General features: G+C 35.2%; 6 protein-coding genes across 9 annotated transcripts; 4 read left to right on the forward strand and 2 right to left on the reverse strand.

Moving 5' to 3' along the window:
- The first annotated feature begins 594 nt into the window (after positions 1–594).
- Positions 595–1,816, forward strand: LOC108973601 (ankyrin repeat and LEM domain-containing protein 1). The gene is made up of 5 exons (XM_018940971.1): positions 595–683; positions 741–952; positions 1,179–1,314; positions 1,400–1,548; positions 1,611–1,816. Exons 1-5 carry the CDS (start codon positions 668–670, stop codon positions 1,794–1,796), a joined length of 699 nt encoding a protein of 232 aa, XP_018796516.1. The 5' UTR covers positions 595–667; the 3' UTR covers positions 1,797–1,816.
- Positions 1,817–2,532: 716 nt separating this feature from the next.
- On the forward strand, positions 2,533–9,107 carry LOC108973585 (polycomb protein Sfmbt). 4 transcript variants are annotated; one of them, XM_018940953.1, is made up of 11 exons: positions 2,533–2,699; positions 3,261–3,487; positions 3,962–4,757; positions 5,260–5,469; positions 5,581–6,108; positions 6,187–6,630; positions 6,708–6,957; positions 7,026–7,215; positions 7,282–7,585; positions 7,651–8,000; positions 8,065–9,107. In XM_018940953.1, exons 2-11 carry the CDS (start codon positions 3,344–3,346, stop codon positions 8,440–8,442), a joined length of 3,594 nt encoding a protein of 1,197 aa, XP_018796498.1. In that variant the 5' UTR covers positions 2,533–2,699; positions 3,261–3,343; the 3' UTR covers positions 8,443–9,107. The 4 variants fall into 4 exon arrangements, with proteins under 4 accessions (XP_018796498.1, XP_018796496.1, XP_018796497.1 ...); XM_018940951.1 differs by having other exon boundaries at positions 5,260–6,108; XM_018940952.1 differs by having other exon boundaries at positions 5,260–6,108; positions 6,708–6,948.
- Positions 9,108–13,244: 4,137 nt separating this feature from the next.
- Positions 13,245–15,192, reverse strand: LOC108973556. The gene has a single exon (XM_018940907.1). It carries the CDS (start codon positions 15,081–15,083, stop codon positions 13,416–13,418), a length of 1,668 nt encoding a protein of 555 aa, XP_018796452.1. The 5' UTR covers positions 15,084–15,192; the 3' UTR covers positions 13,245–13,415.
- A 942-nt stretch (positions 15,193–16,134) lies between these two features.
- Positions 16,135–22,831, forward strand: LOC108973595 (UDP-N-acetylglucosamine--dolichyl-phosphate N-acetylglucosaminephosphotransferase). The gene is made up of 5 exons (XM_018940967.1): positions 16,135–16,430; positions 16,493–16,634; positions 16,710–16,923; positions 16,984–17,218; positions 22,151–22,831. Exons 1-5 carry the CDS (start codon positions 16,285–16,287, stop codon positions 22,638–22,640), a joined length of 1,227 nt encoding a protein of 408 aa, XP_018796512.1. The 5' UTR covers positions 16,135–16,284; the 3' UTR covers positions 22,641–22,831.
- Positions 18,087–20,920, reverse strand: LOC108973594 (beta-1,4-mannosyl-glycoprotein 4-beta-N-acetylglucosaminyltransferase). The gene has a single exon (XM_018940966.1). It carries the CDS (start codon positions 20,383–20,385, stop codon positions 18,706–18,708), a length of 1,680 nt encoding a protein of 559 aa, XP_018796511.1. The 5' UTR covers positions 20,386–20,920; the 3' UTR covers positions 18,087–18,705.
- Positions 22,832–23,224: 393 nt separating the features above from the next.
- On the forward strand, positions 23,225–24,687 carry LOC108973559 (radial spoke head 1 homolog). The gene is made up of 3 exons (XM_018940910.1): positions 23,225–23,413; positions 23,471–23,636; positions 23,711–24,687. Exons 1-3 carry the CDS (start codon positions 23,339–23,341, stop codon positions 24,490–24,492), a joined length of 1,023 nt encoding a protein of 340 aa, XP_018796455.1. The 5' UTR covers positions 23,225–23,338; the 3' UTR covers positions 24,493–24,687.
- Positions 24,688–25,025: the final 338 nt, after the last annotated feature.

Genomic DNA, 25,025 nt, shown 5'->3' on the forward strand with positions numbered 1-25,025 from the left:
AATTAAAAAAATTGTTTGCGTACTTCGTGTACTACAAATTTTGGATTATAAAATAGTTTTTCGTCATGGAATTCTATAATTCAAATTAATGAATTGAAAAAGTCGCAACCCTAATCATGTGACAAATATCGTTTGTCAACACATGTTTTTAAACAGATGTTTATTCATATGGTTGTAAGCAAGGAACCCTCTGTGCTCTTTAGGCTCTCAACTTGTGTCCTGTGTGTTTTTTCTGCTACGAAACGTTTTTCCATCTAAAAATTAGCAAGCTAGTAATATTTAGCAGTTATAAAACAAACCTAATATCCCATGATATACATATGCAGAGCTGCCAAGCATTATACTTAATCGTTTAAAATTTACTGTTAACGATTGGTCACTGTTGCGATACATCTCCGAAAATACGTAAGGCAAACTGTAGCACCTAGTTTATTATCCAATAAAAGTATATACGTATATATCGCAATGGAAGATGTCCGATGTAAACTCCTACTCATATTTTATAAATAAAACATAGTCTATACGTCAATGTGAATATATGCTGTTTTGAAATATTTTTCATTAATGTCTTTTAAACAGTTATTTCTTTTAATTGAAATACTTATATTCAATTAGCATATTATAAATTAGAATAATTAGTTATATTTATCATTGTAACAAATTGGCTATGTGTTTAAAAAGAAGTAAGCTAAAGAAAATGGTCCTGAAGCCTTTATTTGCAAATAATTTGTACTTTATAGAATTTTCTATGGAGTTGCAACGAACAATTTCTTCCACAAAAGGCTTCCAAAGTATTCAAAATTATGAGAAATTCGAAAGCATATCCTCAATATATTTTAACTCTAGACCAAATTGGAGCAATAAAAAGAAACTGGGTTTAAAACAGTGTTATCTATATTTTTTAATAGATCCGCGAATATCGCGTAACCTACCAGTCAGCGCTAAAGAAAATGTGATTATAATGTGACGACGAGTGTCCTCTTTTTAAAAGATATATTCAAAAACGGTGATTTTAGTATTTTCGAAGAAAAACCAAATTCTTATATTCTCTTCTCATTCTCATAATATTGGAACCATCGCAAAGTTATGAATAAAAACTAATGTCCTATGAAGTCACCTTTTTTGAATTTGCATTGCTATTTCATGACCAGACGTTGAATATGTTTCTTTGTTTGTAGAGTCTTAAAGAACTTGAAATATGGCAAAGGTTTTTGAATTCGATTTTCTACGTAGGGAAAGCAAAATCGACGCGCCCTTATTCACATTTATATAATGCTATCAAAATATACAACAAACCGGAACTTGATGATAAAGGTTGATATTTTTCAGAATATGTACTTATCGATATACATCTGTATTTCTTAATACATATATAAAATTTAGTGTACCCTTATTACAGCCGTGTATCTAAATGCAGTTGTAAGCGATATCCAGGCGCCTAAATTTAGTAAGCTAGATCATATAGTTGATATTTGGAGAAATGGTTTTGGTGTCGTTAATCTACACGTCTTCCACAATATCTTGCCATATGAAGCATATACTCGAGAGGTTTGTATCTAAACTTGTAAGAATAAAATGTTTAAAGATTTCTCTTTTATTTCTGTTTTAAGGCCGCCGTCATAGATGCAATAAGTCTTCCTAATTTAACTAACCAGAAACGTGGAGTTTACTACGGCCCATCAAGTAAATGGACGGCCAAAGGAAGAAAACGTCTAGGAATTGCTTTGCTTTATAGGGCAATGAAAATATTCTTATCGGAAGGCGAAATTCAGTTATATCCTTTTGATTTAGCTTGATTATAATTCTGACTATAATATATATATATATATATGTATTTAAAATGTGTAACTTTTATTTCTTTGGCTCCGAGTTCTGTTACCTAGGGATAAGGGAGGTTCTCCAGATAAAACCATGAGACTTAAGTTTTCATGATATTTACAAATGTGTAAATAAAGGGCTGTTATCTGCGATTTCAAGTAGAATCATTTATAAATAGCAATACAGTTTCAGTATCCAACGGCAACTATGTATAACCTAGTAGCCATCCGTAATATAGGTTAAGACACTTTCTGCACATTTTCATATTGAAATTAATGCAAAATACGGATATATTGTTTTATTTGAAAAAATATATATATATATTTTAAAATACACTTATAAGTAGACATTTATGTGTTTACATTTTTTTAAAAAATTTATGCTATATATTCATTTTAACCCCGAACTTTCCTTCAACCTACGCGTCCAGAAGTTTTGGCACTGTATTCGTGCCAAATTCTGCAAGAAATGGAAGGCATATTTCATTAGCAATCAAAATCTAAAATAATTCAATTAGTAAACAAATTTTTTCTAAGCGCACCCTCTAGAATTTTTTTAACTCCTATTCTATGATCTTAATTTGCTGAACGCATTTTTTGAACATTTCCATTTTTCTATTTTACCGCCACTACATTCCAAACTTGCAAAACAAAAAGAGATAGATGTATATATTGCATTGTAAATACAACACCAAACACTTCCTTGTCGATTAACGACGTTGATTTTGGCAAGAGCATTTTGGTTAGAAGCTAAATGGTTATATTTTTTGAAGTTGTGAAAAATACATACAAATATAAAGTATAATGCCTGAAAATTATTGCAAAATGCACTTAAGATTGTGAGCAAAGACAAGTTATTAAATTCGTTTAAAAGTTAACAGGGTAAGACGCGTTAAAGATATTTGGAAAAAGTGTGTTTGGCTGGTGGCTGGGTTGCGTTTTGTTCGTGTTCGTGTTGTCGTTGTCGTTTGTGGTGGCGGCGGCGTGTGTGTTTATTGCGAGACAAATGCGTTTTCAGCCTTGCTGAAATCCTAAAAAAAAGTTGTACTATTAATTGGCAGTAAAGAATTATGCATTTATGTTATATTTTATGTTTGCTTATAAAGTTCTATATATTCGGAAAAAACGAAGCAATTTATAAAGGTTTAGTTGAATGATTCTTTGCCTTTCCAACTGTGATCCCAAATTTGATGAAAAATTAGGGAATGCATGAATTACTCTTTATATTGGCCATCAAATTGTTTTCTCGAAGTGTTTGATGTATTGTAAACAAATAAATATTCCAAACATAAACTTGTATTAGAGTGCATCGCCCATTATAAATGTTAATAAAAGGATCATAATATTTTATTTGTAGGAATTTTTATATCAAAAATTTTTATAAAACACGTCAAACAATTACTATATTTTTGGAACATTAATTTATTTCAAAAAATAATATAGTTAAAGACGAAATCCTTTCACCTACTATTCTGGACGAAATTTGGAAATAATAAATGACAATATATTTTTGAGTGTTACTAAAAATGAATCCCTCCGAGCTGCGTATGATGTGGATGAGTCACTATAATCCTGAACGCATCACAGTGGAGGACGCACCCTCATTCTTTGGTCATCCATCAGTGGGACTTTCTGTAATGGACGATTTATCCTCACATCAACCAACAATGGTATGTATAGCACAGCCTTTTATACTATTTATTGCTTCAAAAACATATTTCATGGTTATAATACATGCATACATATGTAAATAAATAATTGAGCGATTGTTGCATATGCATCATTTAGAATCGAGTACATTTCATTTACGATTGAATTTAAAATCTTCAATTGCAACTTATTTACTATAATTTCACTCATTTATTTCTCAAAATCTTTCTTTTTCTTTTCATATGTTTTTTTCTTGCTGTGTTTGATCATTTACTCCTCCCCAAAAATGAAAAAATAAAAATAATACCTAAAACTACCGCAATTTAAAAAATCTATTTCGACTTGAATAATATTATCGCGTTAATTATTATATATAACCACTATAACAATATAACGCAATATATCTGCGGTATCAACGGATGTATAAACAAATATAACTTCGAATGCGATTGGTTTTCCTGTTTGTCTAATAAATCGAAAATGAAAACAAAAAGGATTTGAATCCAATGATGAGTATTGTTGGGGGGGATTTCAGTGGTCAGGCGGCAGCAGCAGCAGCGGCTGCATTGGGCGTACAACCGACAGCTCTAATTGCGGCCAATTCCAACGATATTTACGGTCTAGCACAAGTAGGTGGTTTGCATCAGCAATTACTTCAACAATCGGCCGCAGCTGTTTTTCAAAACTACACAGAAGTTATAGACGATGATGATGGCACTGGAAGTGGCGCAATAGGTGTTGACAACAGCGTTTGTGGCACTGTCAGCGTAGACAAATCATTAGCAACACAATTTGTTCATAACGATGAGCCACAAGCAATCTATGATCAATTGGATGACGGTAGTTACGATGGTGGTTTAGCGCCAAAACAGGAAATTATAAATATTGATGATTTCGTTATGATGACCGATTCTAATTCGTACGATGGTACAGAATTTATGGCTGACGAGCGAGAGGTGGCAGAAGGAAGTAGTGGTGGCGTTGATATCTCCCATGCACATGGCATGGATGAGAATGGTGTCCTTGTGCCTTTGGATAGTGGACACAAATTAATAGGCGATAGTGGCGATGAGGTGATGGTGCCCGCCACCACAACCGTAATGCAGGCAACAGCAGCAACCTCATCAAGAGGATTTGGTGGAGGTGGAGGAACGGGTCACCATCGCTCATCGCAACGTAAGACTCGAAAAATAGAACCAGTTAACAGGCCAGGACTGGTGCTGAAGACACCAATAGCATATAAGGGAAACATAGACCCATCGGTCATACCAATTCAGAAAGACGGCATGGGTATGTTTTTTTTAATTATTGATTTTGAAAATCAATTCATTTATTTTTTTGGTTTAATAAATTTCCACTTTATATATAGAGGTTGAAAACTAAAAAGAAAAAAGTAACACAAATATTTATAATTAGCTTAAAAGTGGTAAATTGTAGCGACGCCATAGCATATATTTAGCATTATTATATTTTGTATAATCGCTGCCCAATATAAAGGAAATCTGCGTTAAAAAATCATTGAATGTTTCCTATTTCATATGAGAACTGAAAACTTAATTATTAATGTAAACAAGTACACAAATAAGCAGTGATACAAGATGCACTAAGATTTAATGCATCGGTGCGTGTTTTAATTTGATAAAAATAATAATACATAAAATAATATTAGGATCGTAAACTTTTTTGTAGGTTAGTTTTTCATGCTTTACTTAATAGAAAGTAGTGTTATTTATTTTTTCTTTAACTTGCAATTGCTAATACTTTCCATTTCATTTTTCTATATTTTTTTCAGCCGTCTGTGAGCGTTGTGGTGCAATCGGTGTAAAGCACACTTTCTACACCAAATCTCGACGTTTTTGCAGCATGTCCTGCGCTCGTGGCGAACTTTATTCTTTGGTAGTAAACAACACTAAAATGGCAGGTGGTACGCAACAACAGCAACAGACGATTTCCAATTCCCCCGTGCAAGATCATATAGATGGTGCAGCTGGAAGTAACAATGGTAATAGCAACGATATACAACAACACGATACACAACCTCAACAATCTGATATTGAGTTGGCGTTACGTGTTGCTCATATTAAGAATTCGAATTATCGTTTTCGCATCACAGACCAATCGAAAATTACACAAATCAACGGTTTTGGCGAACCTGTCATGTCCGCCGAATTGACAGGAATGGATGGCGCAAGTGCACTAACAGGTCTAAGTAGTGAGAATGGAGCTTTGTGTGGTGTAAATGCAGGTGGCTTAGTTGCTACGCCAAAGGCACTTCAAATGTACCGTGATGTTTTACCACAAGAAGACCTGCCACAAATTCCAAAATTTGAACGTTTACCAGTTTCCTGCCCACAAATGGAAAAAATCATTAGTATACGTCGTCGTATGTACGATCCGTCGCATTCTTTCGATTGGACGCCGCGTTTGTCGCATCCGAATTTCTTCGCTGCACCTGTTACTTGCTTTCCACATGCACCCGGCTATGAAGTTTGGGACAGCATTGGCATTGACATGAAAGTTGAGGTGGAGAATACAGATTGTGATAATACGGAAATAGTGCAGCCCGGCCAGACGCCACACTCGTTTTGGGTTGCGACGATCTTAAATATTTGCGGATACAAAGCTCTTATGCGTTACGAAGGTAAGTAACCCCGTATGCCGAGGATGAAATGCAACTTTTGAGATAGGTATTAATTTCGATTATTTTTTAATATTTCAGGCTTTGATGAGCCAACACATGACTTCTGGGTAAATCTATGCAATGCGGAAGTACACTCGGTTGGTTGGTGTGCGACACGCGGCAAACCTCTAATACCGCCACGTACTATCGAGAACAAATACAAAGATTGGAAAGATTTCCTCGTGGAACGATTGTCTGGCGCACGTACACTACCTTCCAGCTTTTACAACAAAATTAATGACAGCATGCAGTCGCGCTTCCGACTGGGCTTGAATTTAGAGTGTGTGGATAAGGATCGAATCTCACAGGTTCGCTTGGCAACGGTGACAAAAATTGTAGGCAAGCGTTTGTTTTTGCGGTACTTTGACTCTGATGACGGTTTTTGGTGTCATGAGGACTCGCCCATCATACATCCTGTAGGTTGGGCGACTACCGTGGGTCACAATTTAGCAGCACCGCATGATTATTTAGAACGAATGTTGGGTAAGATTTCCGCTTGGTCTAGTTTATATATGCATATTGATGGACAGTAAAAAACTCTTTTTGTGTTTACACTGTAGCTGGCCGTGAGGCAATGATTGAAGTACATGAAGATGATGCAACGATTGAGCTTTTCAAAATGAATTTCACGTTCGAAGAATATTACATGGATGGCAAAGGAAATGGTTTTGTGGAAGGCATGAAATTGGAGGCAGTCGATCCTCTCAATCTATCATCGATTTGTGCTGCAACCGTAATGGCGGTCCTTAAATTTGGCTACATCATGATACGCATCGATTCTTATCAACCAGATGCAACAGGGTCAGATTGGTGAGCTCGAAGCTTGTCAACTATAACATGTATAATTAGTATATATTTAAATTTGAATTTATTTGCAGGTTTTGCTATCACGAAAAATCGCCCAGCATATTCCCAGTTGGCTTCTGCGCTTCAAATAGCATCACCTTAACACCACCCAATGGCTATGATGTCAATACATTTAGTTGGGAAAAATATTTGCAAGAAACGGGTAGCGTTGCTGCTGGCCAGCATTTATTCCACCGTATTGTGCCAAATCATGGATTTCGGGTAGGTTAAAAAATACTATACTTATAAAATATATAAGTTTAATCTGTCACTTATAACCATATTTAGGTCGGCATGAGCCTCGAATGTGCTGACCTAATGGACCCGCGCTTGGTATGTGTGGCGACTGTATCACGCATAGTTGGGCGTTTGCTTAAAATACACTTTGATGGTTGGACCGACGAGTATGACCAATGGTTGGATTGCGAATCACCTGATGTTTATCCAGTAGGTTGGTGTGTACTGGTAAATCACAAACTCGAAGGTCCGCCCGTACCTGTGCAGGTTACAGCCAAAACGAACACCAAAGCGAAAAGTCCGAAAAAACGCAAGAAAAAATCCACCGCTAAAGGCGTAGAAAATTCAAATACAGGTATATTACGATCTCCGTAGTAGCTAATAGAATATTTCTAAAACTTTCTGTATTGTATATGACAGCCAAACCACGTACGATTGCTTTAAAAACAAATCCGCATCTTCCGAAGTTGAGTATTAAACTTGAACTTAAGCCAGAGCATCACAATGCCGCTTTCTACGAAGATAATAACGAGGATGATGACGATGATGGCGACTATGAAGAGGACAGCACCAGTCATCGCTCCGGTCAATCCACACCACTATCACATAATGATGGCAGCCAGCTGGCTTTGACGGAAAAGATCACCACAGCGCAACAAGCATCCACGACTCAAGCGTCCGTGCAAATGCGTATCGGCAACCCAACTGTAAAGAAGTCGGTGTCACCAGCACCGCCGGTTGTGGGGCGCAAAGCTACCAGCTACATTGGGGTAAGTTTAATCTTACTATAAACGCTAGAAATTTTACTTATAATCTTCTACGTCCTCGTTGTAGAATTCATCCGTCTGCAATAGCAAGTACATTCCGCGGCTTATCGAGTCCTCTTCGAATGAAAATAACAGCGGCAGCAGCGGCGGCAACAATAACAGTCAAAATGCGGACCCACAAGCAGACCTCATACCCGACACGTGGAATGTATATGACGTTTCGCAATTCTTACGCGTCAATGATTGTACGGCGCACTGTGACACATTTTTGCGTAATAAAATTGATGGCAAACGTTTGCTGCAACTATCTAAGGATGAAATAATTACTTTGCTTGGCATGAAAGTGGGTCCAGCGCTTAAAATATCCGATTTGATACAGCAGCTTAAATGCAGAGTTAACCCTGGTAAATCCAGATTGCATAAGGCAAACAAAACGTTTTTATAGTGCCTTTTGAAGCGATCGCATCAAAGAGTAACATCAAAACCACCTAAACCAACTACATTTCGTCTTAAGCTCTCACACCTAGCAATTCGTCACAATATTGTATCGTATCTAATATGATTACTGTAGCTCTTAAGTATACCAAATATGTATATTACGAGATAACATAGGCATTGTACGAGGTATGAGAGTGTCTCATGTGCATGCTGCACTTCATAAGAGCATGATGTGCGTTGGGTTACAATGATCATAGATGAGTTTGCTGTCAATTGGAACATTTTAGAGTAAATGAGGAAAATTTTTGTTAAGTCAAATCAAGCAGAATTCGACACAAGGATTCAGCATCAACAAAGTAGAAATTAAAAGATACGGAAACCTGTAGGAAACTTAACAATGAAAATTTTAAAAAATATTATTAGTTTTCTTTAATGACGTAGAATAGATACTTATTTGATATAATTTTCACTTCATACATATTTTTAATATCTAGTACACAATAACTTTATTTTAGTTAAAAAAACGCAAAGAAAAAAAACTACCTTATATATACATAATTTTGTGTATTTGTATTTTTTTGCTGTCAATAAGAAAACGAGGTGCACGAAAAATATAACACATTCGTAGACTGAGAACAATTATTAAATGAAAACAGTAAACATAATTTATTACTACAACAATTGCATAATTACAATCAATTACCACTGCAACAATACAATGTTTTCTACCGTTAGGCATAAAAAGCTTATTAGATATACTCACAACACATACCCACACACATATACACAAACAACAATAACCACGCAATATAAATGCCTTTTAAAAAAATCAACATTATAAATGATTAAAATATAACCTCAAATGCAAAACAAAAATAATAATCTTTCCAACATCACTTTAACTCCCAATAATAAGAGTCGCGTTCCTCATTTGCTCATCGTATATAATATTTTATAGATTTTGTTAAAATCAATTTGTTTGAAAATAATATATTTGCATACTGAAAAGTTTTGTGTAAATATTTTATATGAAAAAATTATTTATTGGTGGAAAAATTATTAATTTTAATTCATTGCGTTTCGCTAAATTAATCATATCCCATAAATGTGTAGTGGTAAATACAAATAATGGTGGTGGTTTACAAATCTCTTGTTCAAGGTCGATTTTCAACAATTCAAATTTCAAGTTTATTTCATATTTATTGTCGCACAATCTATGCACGTTTTATGGTTTCATCATCTTGCAACTCATGCGTTGAAGTAACGCCGCTAAAAAATATCTTTCCCTCAATTTTGGCAAAAATCAGTTTCTTTGCTGGTCCGAATTACTTTAAATACTTTGGTAGATTTTCTGTAATGTATTGCTCAGTACAAATAGATTTGGCCAATAAGTAAACAAGTCTTATAAAACTCATAGTTGACTTAGTTGCGTTAATTTTGTTTTGTTTTTGTAAATATCGCTCAACACTTTTTTACTTTGAAATATAACTCATTTAATTGATTGCATAATTATTATGATTTGTTGGATGAGTAACCAGTAATATAGCTTTGTGTAATTCGCATTTTATCGGCCCATACTCCACTTGCCCTTGACTACATATCCTAAATTAGTGTAATTAGAAGTATCCTGCGAAGACGCTACTATAAAACCGGTGCTCGCGATAAGTAACGACCAAATGGCTTAAGAAAATTGTCTTACATACATATGCATGTATTAAGATATGCAACTACATACATACATACATACAGATATGCGACGAATTGATTAAAAATATAACGATCAGGGAATAATTTCAGTTTTTGTGAAACTCAAGTGCTATTGTAAACCAACTACCAATCAGTGTATATGTACATACATACACAGAAGCATAGATGCAATTGGCAAGTCTGCTCCAGTTCCACGCAAGGTTAACATTTATGTATGTGTGTGAGAGTTAAATCTTTTGGCAACTTACTCCCTTAGGATAGTGAATAAATAAAATAATTAAAGTAAACAAAAACAAAAAATAACACAAATTATAGAATATAACCACACCGCCTCATCAGAGTAGAATGCTAGAGCGATAGAGCAAATCATGAAACAAAAACAGATTTAGAATACCAACAGCACACCAGCTTAAGTATACACACTTATATACATATGTATGTATAGAATTAACAACAAACTAATTGTAAAGATTAAAATATTAATATAAACGAGTTTATGATTTACACGATTTTAACACTCTTAAATTTGTATAATAATAAGAAAAGACGCGCAGCACACGCCCCCACACTTCCTCCCATCACACATACACACATACATGTAAGCAGTCGCATGCCACAGTCTGCGAGCGAAGTGGGGTGTTCTCATTAGCCACTTATTTGATTTACTTGTAAATAATCTACAGAAAAAGGAGAAAACAAAAAACAAACATACATTACGGCTACTTTATATTATACTTTAAAAATAAAATAGCGTGTAATAAACAGCAAACTACTATAAAAGTCATGATGTTACCGAACAAATGAAAAAACAAGTTTTTATTAAGAAATAGCAAAAATTTATGCTTTTTGTGGAAGTAAGAGTGGCTTTTGGCGAGTTCTTGAGAAGGCTGAGAAATAAAGTCTTTAAATTTGATAAATCCGACGATTGGCTATCCCGTAGCAGAGTGCAAGAGTGGTTTCAACCTTTTCAAAGTAGTCATGAGGACATATATGACGATCAACATGTGGGCCAATCAAAATCCGTAAGCACCGGAAATTCCATCAAACTGCACGTGAATTCATCAAAAATTAGCCGATATCACCATTGAAATTCATGGAAATGGAATTGAACATCTGCAAAACATCGATTTATCGCATTTTCTATTTTTTGTTGGGATATTCAGTTTGAATTTCTGCTATCGCATGTGATGGAGCAGTGTACATGATGTTGTTGCATCTAATCCTTATTTGGATGGTAAAGTTCAAGTTGATTGTGATCGAAATCAACTAACTGAAGACCCAGTAAAAGTGACGGGGTCGAAATAAGGGGGAGGGATATTAAATGAGAGATATTCATTGGGCATGCAAAGAGGTGGTTTCATTCATCCGGAGTTTTGGTTGCTCGCAGCACGCAATTTCGTGTAGGAGTTTAACCTGCTGTAATATCCAGAACGAAATTACGCAAGCTAGTCCATAAAGTTTTTAATGTTCTCACTGTTTCGCTGGTGTTCAGTGCGCGTCTGCAGTTAGTTGCGTTCGTATTCAGGTCTTGATGCTCTTAGGAGGCTGCCATCCATTCATCAGATAGTGTCATCGTCCATGCCTCTGCACCTTGGCTGTTGCGCACTTCTCTAGGTTCGAAAAGGTATGACCATCGTTTTGAGTTTCAACACGATCGTTTGGATTGGACAAGGCCTTGACAGTAGTCTAGACATTGCTCACACCGATGGAGAGGTTAGAGGATTTCAAGTAAGGTCTTTCGCCGGCTGCCTCACCCTACGTAGTTAGGTTAAATTCGCCTAGTACGAAATGGTTCCCATCCTGATACGTAGGTGCTCGAACGATATCCTGTTAGGGAAGAGTCGACATTACCTGACCACATAACTAAGCCCTGGTATATCGGACTAGGAGTCAGGCTACCAAGTTGAGCTCTTTGGGTATGTGTTGGCCGCAATTTGCACAACCGTAGAGTTGTGTTAGGTTAGTTCGAAGAAATAACAGTCTTTTATCGGATAAAATAAGATTTAAATTACGGTAACGTAGAACCGGCTATTGTGAGAATAGTGAGCAACGTATATCTTATTATTCATTTCTTATCGTTCACTTTCGGGGTCGAATATTATATTATTGTTATTAGGTTATAGATAACAGTTCATTAATTTGTAAAAAAATTAAAGTTTTTGTTTACGTTGTCCTATATCTTTTTTTTTTTTTTTGGCTTGGACACCGCTTACGCGGTTATAGAAAACCTTACAGCAGCGCGCCAGTCGTTCTTCCTTTTGGCTGTTTGCTCATCCGACGATTTTGTTGCCGTTCCATTGGGTCGTTTTTTAAGTGGCGGGCACCAAATCCAGCGGTAACCCTGCGGATTGATGGTTCGCCTTCTCACTTTAGCTCGCCTTGAAACGGATGTTCTTTTAACAGTGAACGATATCAACAAGAATTATTTTATGAAATTATTTAATGCTGCTACACATTAACTTTCTTTATGTGCCCAAAAAATAAGGTGACATTTGAATTTAAACTGCGCGCGTCGAAGGATTTGGAGAATTATAATATTATTTTTTTTAGGTTGGTAGTACTGTCAGTCACATTTATGTTAAATTTCATGTCAAAATATTTATTAGTGTTTGAGATACGTGTCGTTTTGTGAGATGCTAAAAGTGTTTTTCGTTTTTTGCGATGTCGAAATTTGTTTAGCAAGGAATTTGCATTAAATGATCATTTCGCCAAAAACTCAACCCATATCGTTCCGCAACCACCGTATTCACCTGATCTGACGCCGTGCGACTTCTGGCTGTTCACCCAGCTCAAAAGACCGCTCCGGGGATACCGTTTTTATACGATATTCAAGCCGCAGTGAAGACGGAAATGAAGGCAGAACAACAACAACAACGGAACTGAAGGCCATCCCGGAAAGTGACTACAACCATTGTTTCGAAGATTGGAAAATCCGTTGGCATAATGTACTACATCTAGTGGGGTTTACTTTGAAGGGGATGAAATTGATTTGGAAGAATAAATAAAGAATTTTCAAAATAAACACAATTTCACCTTAATTTTTGGGCACAGAGTATATTAAGGGGGAAGGACATAGTAAATGTTATGAAATGAAGCATTTATTAGTTTTTGTTAGGAGTGTCTCTTATATAGGTGTGGTACTTGCTGGAATTTTTTTATTCATACAATGGTTTATATAATTTTAGTTGGCTTAATTCAAAATATTTTTTCATAATTTTTGATTAATTGATTTGTATAAACTACTCTATATGTTTAATTTAATGTTATTTTATATTATGTGTTGTGTATAAGAGTTTGTCTACGTGAACGTGAACGACTTAAACGACATTGATTGGCGCTATGCAAACGGTATTGAAGTTCGGGTTGACCAACCTTTTCAGACACCCAGACCTTTAGCTGTTCAAGGGGCATGAGTCTAATGTTCCATGCTTCGTCCACATTTCTGGCATCGCCCTCGGCACATTCAGCGCATTGTGTAGCCGGTACGATCTGATCAAGTTCCGTCGGCGCCTCAATTACTTTATATAGATCTTTCACAAGATATACCGTGGTTAAGACATCACGATTCTTTTGCCGCTCGATTGCGTATATTGCACAAACTAACGACTGTATACGTTTCTCAATGAATTTCATTTGTTCGCGCATACTCTTAATGTTAATCTCCTTGTGATCTTCGAAATCGTCTGCCAACAGTGATATATCTACAAGTGTTTGATCACGTATCAATTGCAATCCTTCGAACAATTTTTTAATACGTTCATCCTGTGAGGTGGCCTTTTTTTTGAGACTTGCATTATTCAAACGCTTAGTCTTCAGCACATTTTTCAATTTCTCGATCGTCTCGGATTGAGATTTTAGTACATTTCGATTGCCAATCTTTAGGTCTTGTAGTTCACCGAAAAGACGCGCTACCGAATTGTTCAATAGTGTTATACGATAGCTGATTTCATTGGAATGATTAGAGAAGGAATAATAAAGGCTTTCCTGTTCTTGGAATTTGTCAATGACATGTTTAATGTCAGACGCTTTAGTGTAGTTAAGAATTTTCCTTAAAATCTTGTTGTAGAGGTTAAGTTTCTTTATATATTTTTGTCGACAAATTTCGCGGCGTTTAATTTCCTTGTATGGTATGGCAGTTAGGGATCGTTTTACAAATTTCTTCTCTTGGAATTCCATCACCTTTTCGTTTGCAGTTTTAATACGTTGAAGCGTTTCCATTTCAACCTTTCGCTTCTCCAAATCATGCACAAAGTTTTTACTTTGATTATCTAATTTCTCATACATATCGATACCAATTTCAATTTGGTCTAGTCCAAAATCAATGAGGTCCGTAAGGTATTTATTTTCGCTGGTCAATCGTTGTATGTATTTTGTGTAAAATGAATAATATTGCCTACGATCGTTTATCAGTTCACAAATATTTAGACGAAGCTTCTCACTTAACGCGGTTAGCTTACATTCCATCTGGATCTGATTTTCATATTGATCCTCCAAGAGTCGCAACGACCGTTTGGCAGTTTCTAAATCCTTTCGACTCTTTTGGAACTGTAACATATTCATATGGGAGATGTCCTTATTCATTACACCCAATTTACGATCCAGATTGTGTATATATAGCTTTATTTTTTGAACTTCCTCATTGAGTGATACATTACAATCAATGAAGCATTTGATAGAAGTAAGGGCTTGACCATTTTTGACCTCATGGCACTTTCCTGACGCAGTCCAAATCTTTGTTTTTAGCAAATCCTTCTCGGCTTTCATTCTCTTGCACCCATGTTTATAGGCCTCAATCTGAAGATGGTTGTTTCGTACATTAGGCAGTCGCGCCTCTAAGACCCTTCTATATTGGCGTTGTCGGGCTTGAAGCTCTGAATTTGAATGCTTACAAAGCTTTAAAAATCGACTTGTATCGAAGTCTTTTATAGATTTTGTGCTCATAATTATATTCGATATTGGTTGGTATACTAGTATAGGAATTCACGAATTTAGAATTAAATGCAGAACTCGTTATATTATTTATTGAATATTTTCTAAATTTCGTGAAAAAGTTTTAATAGATGTAATGGGTATTCAATTTGAAATGATATTATTTTCAAAACTACGTGAATTATATTATAGAAAACAGTAGGCATTATGTTCGGTTACAGTCATGATCCCGGAATTCTGGTTATAGTGAAAACTCTTTGAGGTAAAAATGAATGTAAAATAAGAAAAATGTGTAACTCCGGCTTAAACGTTATCTCTGAAGCTATATTGCCCTCCACAAGCGTATGTCTTATAGCATAATAAGATATTTCGTGTATATACAGGCAGACTAAATCTAGGATTTCTTTCCTTCGGGGTATTACAAATTTCATGGCGAACTTAATACACCCTGTTTAGGGTATAACTGTGATCTTTGTTTTCCGCTTTGATGAAAATGTACTAAAACAGTTGAAAGAACTATAGTTGAAAGATATTTGATATTATTGAGCCAGAAGTCCCACCAATCCAAATGTAACGTGAATATACACGTTACATTTTAAATTTTTGCATAAATGACGATGTTCACAAAAATAATCTTTTGTCATTCAAGCTGTTTTCAGTTGGTGAGGGGACGATGAGCAAAGGCGAAGGGTCCGTGGCACTCGTGCTCGTGTCGCACGCTTTGTTCTCTTGTTCGTAACACTTTATAATTCCTTTTAATTTTGTATTTCTTCCGGTTGCAATAGCCTTTAGTTTCATATGAATATTTGCATTATTTCCGAAAATTTCTATTTTATCATCAATTTCTTGTATGTATATGCAATTATGTATGTAAAAATCCATAATATAATACAAAAGGAGGTTCTCATGCAACAAAACCAATGTATAATCCTACCTATAAAATTATCAAAAAATTTGTTCTTCGTTAAAAGCTAAATCGATTAATTGATTCTTATAACCTGGTTATCGATTGTAAACTTTTGATTACAGTTGTTAACACAGCTGATTTTGACAGATTTTTTTTATCAGTGAACGATTTGAAAATTTGGTGGCAAATCCACGTATATATTAAGGGAGTGTTTAATTAAATTAAGTGAAATTTGAAAATATTAACAATAGTTATAACCGTATATATACTTCTGCAATTCAAAACCATAGCCGTAGGTGATTTAAAATGAGTGGAATTACGATAGCTATAAGCGCTCTAATCGCAGCTTGCGCTTATTTTTCTACCATTCGAATGATCCCGAAGTTCAAAGATATGTTTATTAAAGCCGGCTTGTATGGTAAAGACCTTTGCAAGCGCGAACAACCACAAATGTAAGTATACAACGGTTATTTTTTAAACTACTTTGAAGGAACCAATAAGATTATTCATTTAGACCAGAATCATTTGGGGTATTAATTGGATGCGCTTTTCTTGTGGCTATGTTTCTTTTTATACCGATTCCATTTACATTCGAAGAGGCTGCATTGCTTGATGTAAATACCGGCGCGAAACCTGCAACTTTTCCACATGAAGAGGTAATTAAACAAACGAAAAGTTCGTTTCGCAACATGTGTATCTAATAACAATAACCTTTACTTATTGGTTAACAGTTTGCAGAAATGATTGCAGCACTCTTGTCTATTTGTTGTATGATTCTGCTTGGCTTCGCTGATGATGTTTTAGACCTGCGTTGGCGTCACAAGTTACTTCTACCAACAATGGGCACATTGCCCTTACTAATGGTTTATTATGTGAATTTTAACATTACAACAGTAATATTGCCAAAGTTTGCTAGGCCGCTATTGGGCTATTCGTTGGATATTGGTGAAATAGTGTTTGAATAAACTGAAATACTAGCAATACTTATATATGTATGCGTTTCAGGCATTTTCTATTACATCTATATGGGTATGCTTGCCGTTTTTTGCACAAATGCAATAAATATCTTAGCTGGAATCAACGGGCTTGAAGTTGGTCAATCTATTGTGATTAGCGCATCCGTTTTATGCTTCAACATCATTGAATTGGCGCTTGGGCACCAAGTGGATTGTCATAAGTTCTCGATTTATCTAATGCTTCCATTTTTAGCGGTTTCGCTTGCACTTTGGAAGTATAATAAGTGAGTACACTTTAGTAGAATAGATTGTTATATATTATTATATACGTTTTCTTTACAAGTACTATTGTATCCAAAACTTGCTTTTATGCAAACTGAACGATCAGAATAAAGTTCTTGTAAGAAAAACTTTTATATTTGACAATATATCTTCGACTCCACCATAGTCAAATAAACTTTTCAGATCTGATCACTATAACATATAGTAGCTGTCATATTTGACTGAACAAGATCGAAATAGAGATCTTTATATACCATTGCATGATACAAAAATAATATTTAACGTTTTTTATTGTTTCTTTTGAACTTGTTTCTAACAACATCAATTAAAATTGCAAGCTGACAAAAATGTGTTATACGGAAGCCACATTAAGTGAAGCATTTTTTATTTATTTATCGAATTTTTTTCTTAATTTAGGTACATACATACATTATAATTAACCATGATAATACATTTTAAATTTTATTTTTATGATTTTAATGGATTTATAACAAATGCAAATGTGCATTTGTTTGAAATTAATTACTGGAGCTATAAATGGTGTTAGAAATTAACAAATGCTTTTGTATGAGATATAATTGGCTATGAAATTATAAATATACATTTTTGGGATGTACAAAAAAATCAGTTGAAGAATGCTAACAATACTTGAATTTCCATAAACATATTTAATAACTAAAAAAAATCGTTTTAGTTTCGAATCCCAATAACTTTATCACAGCATTTTATATAAAATTTGAATCGTCAATAATTGTAATTGATTGTTAATAAGCTATGCGTGATCTACCACATTCGTAGATATAATAATCTGTATTCTCAGCTTTGATAATTATAAGAAAATGGGTATAATACATAATTCATAGCATAGTACAATATTTATACATTTATTTATTTTACTTAACAAAGGTCATCGTTGATATGTGTTTACTGCAACATTAATAATACTAGTGCATATACCAATCAAAGTCATCAGTAATGTATGAGAAAATACAAGTACTTTATAAATTAAATTTTTGAGAGCTCTGCAGATTCATATTGTTTTGTGTTTTTTATTTTTGATAAACACACGATTTAAATAAAAAAAAAAAAATACCGACACATCGATTATTTGCATTTTCTTGAAGAAATACATTCTAAACAGTCTAGTTAATATATCAATTATGTTTTATTTTAAATGCAAATTATATATTATTTTGGGCATAGAATAATTTCGATATAAACTTATTAGGCACAAAAGTTGAATAACTTCTTATGAATAAATGTATGTAGCTGAAATGATAATATCTCACAATCCATTCTACTCCAATCTATGTTTGACAAGTAACTAATGCTGCTTTCATATTTGTTTGCATCTTCCGAAAATTTAATTTTTTAGCCGCATTTTCTTTAAATTTTCAAATTATCACTCAATTAAACATATTTTAAATTTTTCACAATTTGGAGCGGTTAGTAGACGCTAAGGCAAGAATATTGCGACATTTCTCATTTCTTAGTAATTTCCGGCTTCGTATTCAATGTCATCATCAAATGACTCGAATAAATTAACTAATAGATTTCCATATTTTGAATTATCTGTTTCTGCCAATGCGGGTGCATAGTATTTATCTGAATACCGACGATTACGCAGCAGCTGCATTTTCCCGTCAACGTAAACACCGGTTGCAATAAGTTTTTGCAAATAGGCCGCGTCAATGTTGTGGTTACGTACAGTATCCGCAAATTGAACTTGTGTCAAGGAACTATTTTCAGCTTGTAATTCGGCTACAATTTCTTCTGGCTGCTGGCAGTATTTGCAAAACCATCCGCCAAAGTGATTTAAATCGCCGATGACAAAAGGTGCTGGGTGATTACTTGCTGTGAGGCTTATATCAAATTTCTTTGCTGGATCACTTTCATCGCCATTTATTTGGCTTGGGTTGTCCATATGGACAAAGGAACTTACAAGACCATTAAGATAAGTTTGTTTTGGATGTTGCCAATAAAAACCATAGACGACATACTTCAGTCGAAAAAGTACATTACGTACATCTTTTGCATAATATTTAAGAAATTGCAGTGCATCCGGTGATGGTAACACACGATCGTCTGTATAAAGTAGCAGATCGCTTGGTTTTAGTGGTAATAGTTTTATTTGGTTCTGCTGCAGCTGTTGATGGAAATGTGCATACGCCTGTTTGATGGTACAATTTCCTTCTTTATTTAACGTATACTCTTTGTCACATAGGTAAATCATATATTTATTAGTTGGCAGCGTTTCTCTTAACCAGTGTTGAATTGTTTTGAAATCCTTTCGTGCTGGTTTTATATATATTACGAAATAATCAACTACATCGGCGAGCATACTTATTTGTAAATCCAATAAATCTAAATTAAAAAAATTTCCTTCCAACAAGTGTACTAAGCGATTTGGACTCCGCGTCTTAGTTGGTTCTTGCAGTTGAAAATGTGATTTTGACGTTAACAACGCACGCCACATAACTTCTGGTTGACCACAATCACGCCCATGCCAACCAGCCCGACACTTGCATTGTGTGTTCTCTTCCTCCCAAGAAAGTACAACGTCCTGTGCAGCTTCATCATTCGATATTTGTGATTGTTCGTCAATACTTCCTTTACGGAAGCACCACAATACATCGTTGTCCAACTCAGGCAAAAACCCGCTTCTATTTCTATATTCTATGGTTTTATTCAGTCTGTTCAGTTTGACATAAAAGTCTTTTTTAAAATTGCTTTCTTTCCCTGATTGACTATTTTCGATCACAGCTTGCGATACTTCCTGCTTTGATGCTACTTTTCTGCCTGCAGTATCGGTTGAACTAATGTTTACGGAATTGGTTATAAAATTAACACGTCTCATACCCAGCAATGCTCCTCTGCGTGGCTTATTAACTAAATTATTGGTATTAATTGAGTAGTCTTTGGTGTCGCCATTATGCGCAGTTACCTCATTTAAGCTGGTATTGAGGCCATCGCCTAGCTGTAACAACCATAGGCACGAAATGAAACATATTTGGGCAAGTACCAATAGAGTTAGAAGTAGTTTTTTAGTTAAAGTTGTCTTGCCTCCGATTGTAGTTGAACTTGCAACATCTGGCATTTCAATGTCTGAGTACAGATGCTGATTGTTCGTGAGTCGTGTTGTGGCATTTGCTGCGTTGCGTTGAAACATTTGTCATTTGTGATACATATATAATGCAATAGATATCATAAAATATTCACTCTACATAATATGATCTAATTTTGCCTAACGAGTTTCCAATTTTTAAGTTAATTTGCATTTATTTTTCTCTGCAACATTTTCTGCGAAAACACACCCAAGAAAATCTTCCACTTCTTGACTGCAAAAGGAATACGAATAAGATGACGATAAACCAATCAGCTGTTGTCGTCTGTCGGCCTGTTCTTCAGCAGCTGACAATGGGGGTTTCAAAAACTTTTTCTCTTTTTTGTTTTGTTCAGTTTTTCCATTCATTTATCAGAGAAAGTTGAATTCAAGGGTAAACGGTAAATACCTGCAAAGAGGAAACAGTAAATCGACCATAGTTGTAAACAAAACATTGGAAATAATTTATTATGAAAAAAAAAAACAAAGTGTAATTTCTAACTATGATTCAATTATACAGTTCAACGAGATAGGCGGCGACATCTTCATATTCCCTGTAAATTTGAAATACTACAAGACGTACTTGTGTACATATATCACGGCGGATGTAAGTAAATGAAAATATTTTGAAGAGTCTGGCTAAAAATTGATTATAGTGTATATATATGTATGTATATGGAAATATGTACGTGTGATGGGTTGGTTAATGGGGCAATTGGTCAACTTTTGTAAATTGATTTCCATTGTTCTTTTCTAGCCATCCTGTGGATTAAATTCTTGGAACTTTCTATTTGTTTGATAGTACGATCGAAAAGGCCCAATCCTCTATAAAGTTTCTGGACCCCAATTGAAAAAGTTCTTAAATCTTTGCAATATAAAAGAGATGGGCATATTTGAATTGAAAAAAATCAATTTCCAGTTGGTCCGATTGAGGAAATAATTAATTTATTCATTAAAGTTAGTGCACACCATATAGTAAATTTTGTTGTTATTGTAACGGCCGTTGACTGCAATATTAAGGTTAAGTCTGTACTTCTTTCTCTAGTTTGTGAATATGGGTAGTATAGAAGAGTGTTATGTTTTGTGCAGCGAAGGAGCGAGAAAGGTCGGAGAGATTGGGAGTTTGCTTCTGAGCACATGTCATCGATTCTTTTGTTTGACGTCATTATCGCGTACCTGCGTACGTACGTCTCATGGACCGTATTGGTTCTTTGTGGACAATTTGGGTGTAGCGGTTGCGCAGTGACCGAAGTTGGTACAGATCGCACAGCCGTAGAGGCTAATGTCGCAGTAGGGTGTTGGCAGCAGAGAACCACGTAACTCGTGCCGGCCTGACCAGGTATATGGCTCCATCCATTGCGTATATTACACCAATCGAAGTGGAGTTTGGATGGAACCTTTTAACGCAGACGCACCAGAAAAATTCCTCCGGTCACGGGTTCGACTCAATTCCAGCACGACTGCAAGGAATTAGATCAGGTTAGATCACCAAAAAAAAAAAACAACCCTTGGCCTGATAAAATCCTTTTCAATTTCGGTAACGTAGAACAGGCTGTCGTGGACATTGTAGTAAAGTCATAGTTCCTACTCTACTCCGAATGCCTATATAGATACTGCAGATGGTCTCTTAATTGTAAGAAATTTTATTCCTCTCATTAAATACTACTGATTGGTTAAAGATCAAATTAGATCTACTATATATTTTGATTTGAAGCAGCCCAAAAGTAATCCTAATATCATGTTTACACTTTGTATAATGGAAATATTAAATTACAAATTGCTGGTAAAATTTCAAAGTTTTTTTCTGATAAGTTTTTTTCCTCAATTCCAGATATCCATCACAAGTGTTTGTCGGTGATACGTATTGCTATTTTGCTGGTATGACATTCGCTGTCGTCGGAATATTGGGACATTTTAGCAAAACTCTCTTACTCTTCTTCATGCCGCAAATCTTAAACTTTTTGTACTCAATACCTCAGCTTTTTCACTTTGTGCCATGTCCTCGACATCGTTTACCAAAATATGATGCTAGGACAGATCTACTACACATAAGTACGACGGAATTCCACCCTGAAGAATTGAACAAGCTGGGATTGTTAATGGTGCTTGTGCTGAGAAAGTTGAAACTAATATCATGGCAACAAAAAAATGACGGCCGAGTGATTACCAATAATTTTACGCTCATCAATCTGGTTTTGGTTGTATTTGGACCCGTACACGAAAAGGTTGTTACGCAATTTTTAATGGGCCTACAAGTGATCTGTACCTTATGTGCAATGGTTATACGATATCCTCTGGCTAGCTACTTTTATGATACCTAATTTATAAGAAGTATTCCTAATTTTGTACGTGAGCGTACATACATACATATGTATAGTACTTGTCAGACGATTTGTATTTTTGTTGAGACCAAATATTTAAATAAGTGTATAATATAAGAAGTCTGATTGTAAAGATCTACATCTAGAATAAGTTAATTTCAAAGTGCAAATAAAAAACGGAAATAATTAAATTTCGTATATTTCTTATGCCGAACCAATCCAAAGTATTTGGATTAAGACGCGAAAATTATGTGAAATGCGTGAAATCGGATGATAACGTCAGAACCCTTCATATCGTATCGGTTAAAATCGGATGAATACTAGCTTCCATATATTTAATAAAACGGTCTTCAAATATCCGGTAGAGTTCATGCCCTATAATCGTACAATAAGGGGGGCAATATATGAGATATCTTAATGGAACTCAGATAGCAACTTTTTCAGGTAAGGATTTTTAGTAGTGCCTTCACTTACTTGTGTTTAATAATCTTAACTACTAGAGAATCCAAAAAGATTTACACTCTTGACATTCGAGAGTTTCTTTTAATACTTTATACACTCTTTTCAAAAATCATTATATTTTCTTATGCTTTGTTTTACTTTAATAAAATTTCTTCAACGGAACTTCATTTCTGCAGTTTTACGCACCGAATGTGTGTAAATTCATTGAAGTCTGAAGAGTTTTATCCCGTTTTGCAATGAGTATGTCGGACATATCGACAGAATCTGAGCTAACCGTAGCCGAAGAGGAAGAAGATCGCATAAATATCGGAGTAAGTAAAAACAGATGTCTGAACTAAACCCATTATGGTCTTTATGTGTTTACATAGCTCTATATCGGTGGTCGCAATGCAGCTGGGCAACGTCATGGACGTGGGTGGGCCATACTTCCCAATGGGGATCAATATGATGGGCAATATCGTCAGGGCAGGCGTCATGGCATCGGTTTGTACGTATTCAAGGATGGATCACGCTATTACGGGTGCTATCGTTGTGGTAAGCAAATTGAAGTGAATATTAGTTGAAAGGGTCAAATTGACTTCTTAAATTGCAATACGCCTTTGTATTAGGACATCGTTCGGGTCGAGGTATTTTCATCTATCCCGACGGTAGTATGTATRAGGGTTGTTGGCGCAAGAATATTAAACATGGCAAAGGACGCTATAAGTACGTTAACAATGATTGCTACATGGGTAACTGGTACCGCGGTCTGAGGCACGGGGTCGGTGTCTATTGCTTTAAGTCCGAAGAGTGCGGGGAGCTACGTTTCAAAGGTACATGGCGCATGGGTGTTCGTGTGGGACCATTCCAAATATTTTATGGGGACGAAGATCGTTCAACTATTCTACATGGAACCTGGGACAATGAGTACCCGCAAGGTCCAGCTGTGTTCACCTTTGAACAACGTTACATGCTGATGGGGTTCTTTCAAACACCTGGTATGACGTATAAAGTTAAGAAAAGTGAGGGCGACACTGAAGAGTTCGGTGGCGAAGTCGAAACCGAACGTAATGAGAATGGGGTATACGTCGATGTATTACCATCACAGTGGTTTGCTCAAGATATTTGCTGTTATGATTATGCTCAATTGCCACAAGAGCCTGTACCATTGCCTTTGTCCGATTCTGAGGTGTCTGTGTGCTCTTTAAGCACAGTGCCGACGGAGTTGACGCTACAGCGTAGCATTTTATATGTTGGCGAAGCAGAAGAAGAAGGAGAGGGTGAGTGCGTGGAGTGCATTCCATGTGAGGGTGTTAGTGAGAGTGAAATCGAAACGGAAAGTGAGCGTATCTGCAGTCAGCAAGCTGATCCCTGTGCTATCGAAATCATTAGTGAACCGAAAGAATGTTAATTTTCAAATATTCACTAATATTTCCTGTGATATTTTTTTGTGTACTTTACAATTAGTTTTGTCAATTATTTTAGACCTAATGAAACGCTAAAAATAATTGCAAATTGAATTTGATGGAATTACATGCCTATGTACTTACAGAAGAATGCTATAAAAAATATTGAGGTTAGTTTTTGTATTTGTTACGGTTGTTTTTTATACCCTGAACAATTGATATTGTTAAATTAAATGTTAAATCCCAACAAGGTAAAATTGAATATTTAATTTTAAAAATTATGATGTTGTGATTGAATTTGTATTTTTTAATTTCGATTTGTAAATTATTAATTCAAATGCATTCTTATTGGAAAGTTCGGTATAATGATATTCTGGTTTATGGATTAAAAATTAAAAATAAATACTTTATCAGGTTTTTGAGTTTATAATTTTTTTTATCCGGTATTTCGGTTCCAATATTGTTTCCAATCCGATATTTGTGATTAAATTTTTTTCACTGCCTTTGAGATTCCAAAACAAAAATAAAATAAATTCAA

This window comes from Bactrocera latifrons, unplaced genomic scaffold (genome assembly GCF_001853355.1).
Source record: "Bactrocera latifrons isolate USDA-ARS-PBARC rearing strain unplaced genomic scaffold, ASM185335v1 scaffold_49, whole genome shotgun sequence".
NCBI classification, from domain to species: Eukaryota; Metazoa; Arthropoda; class Insecta; order Diptera; family Tephritidae; genus Bactrocera; species Bactrocera latifrons.

Coding starts and splice junctions, on each gene's coding strand:
- LOC108973601 (XM_018940971.1), top strand. Junction 1,315..1,399: donor ACCGGAACTTGATGATAAAG/GTTGATATTTTT, acceptor CCCTTATTACAG/CCGTGTATCTAAATGCAGTT. Junction 1,549..1,610: donor ATGAAGCATATACTCGAGAG/GTTTGTATCTAA, acceptor TTCTGTTTTAAG/GCCGCCGTCATAGATGCAAT.
- LOC108973585 (XM_018940951.1), top strand. CDS start 3,344: ATGAATCCCTCCGAGCTGCGTATGATGTGGATGAGTCACTATAATCCT. Junction 4,758..5,259: donor AATTCAGAAAGACGGCATGG/GTATGTTTTTTT, acceptor TATTTTTTTCAG/CCGTCTGTGAGCGTTGTGGT. Junction 7,216..7,281: donor TGCCAAATCATGGATTTCGG/GTAGGTTAAAAA, acceptor AACCATATTTAG/GTCGGCATGAGCCTCGAATG.
- LOC108973556 (XM_018940907.1), bottom strand. CDS start 15,083: ATGAGCACAAAATCTATAAAAGACTTCGATACAAGTCGATTTTTAAAG.
- LOC108973595 (XM_018940967.1), top strand. CDS start 16,285: ATGAGTGGAATTACGATAGCTATAAGCGCTCTAATCGCAGCTTGCGCT. Junction 16,635..16,709: donor CAACTTTTCCACATGAAGAG/GTAATTAAACAA, acceptor ATTGGTTAACAG/TTTGCAGAAATGATTGCAGC. Junction 16,924..16,983: donor GGGCTATTCGTTGGATATTG/GTGAAATAGTGT, acceptor TATGCGTTTCAG/GCATTTTCTATTACATCTAT.
- LOC108973594 (XM_018940966.1), bottom strand. CDS start 20,385: ATGTTTCAACGCAACGCAGCAAATGCCACAACACGACTCACGAACAAT.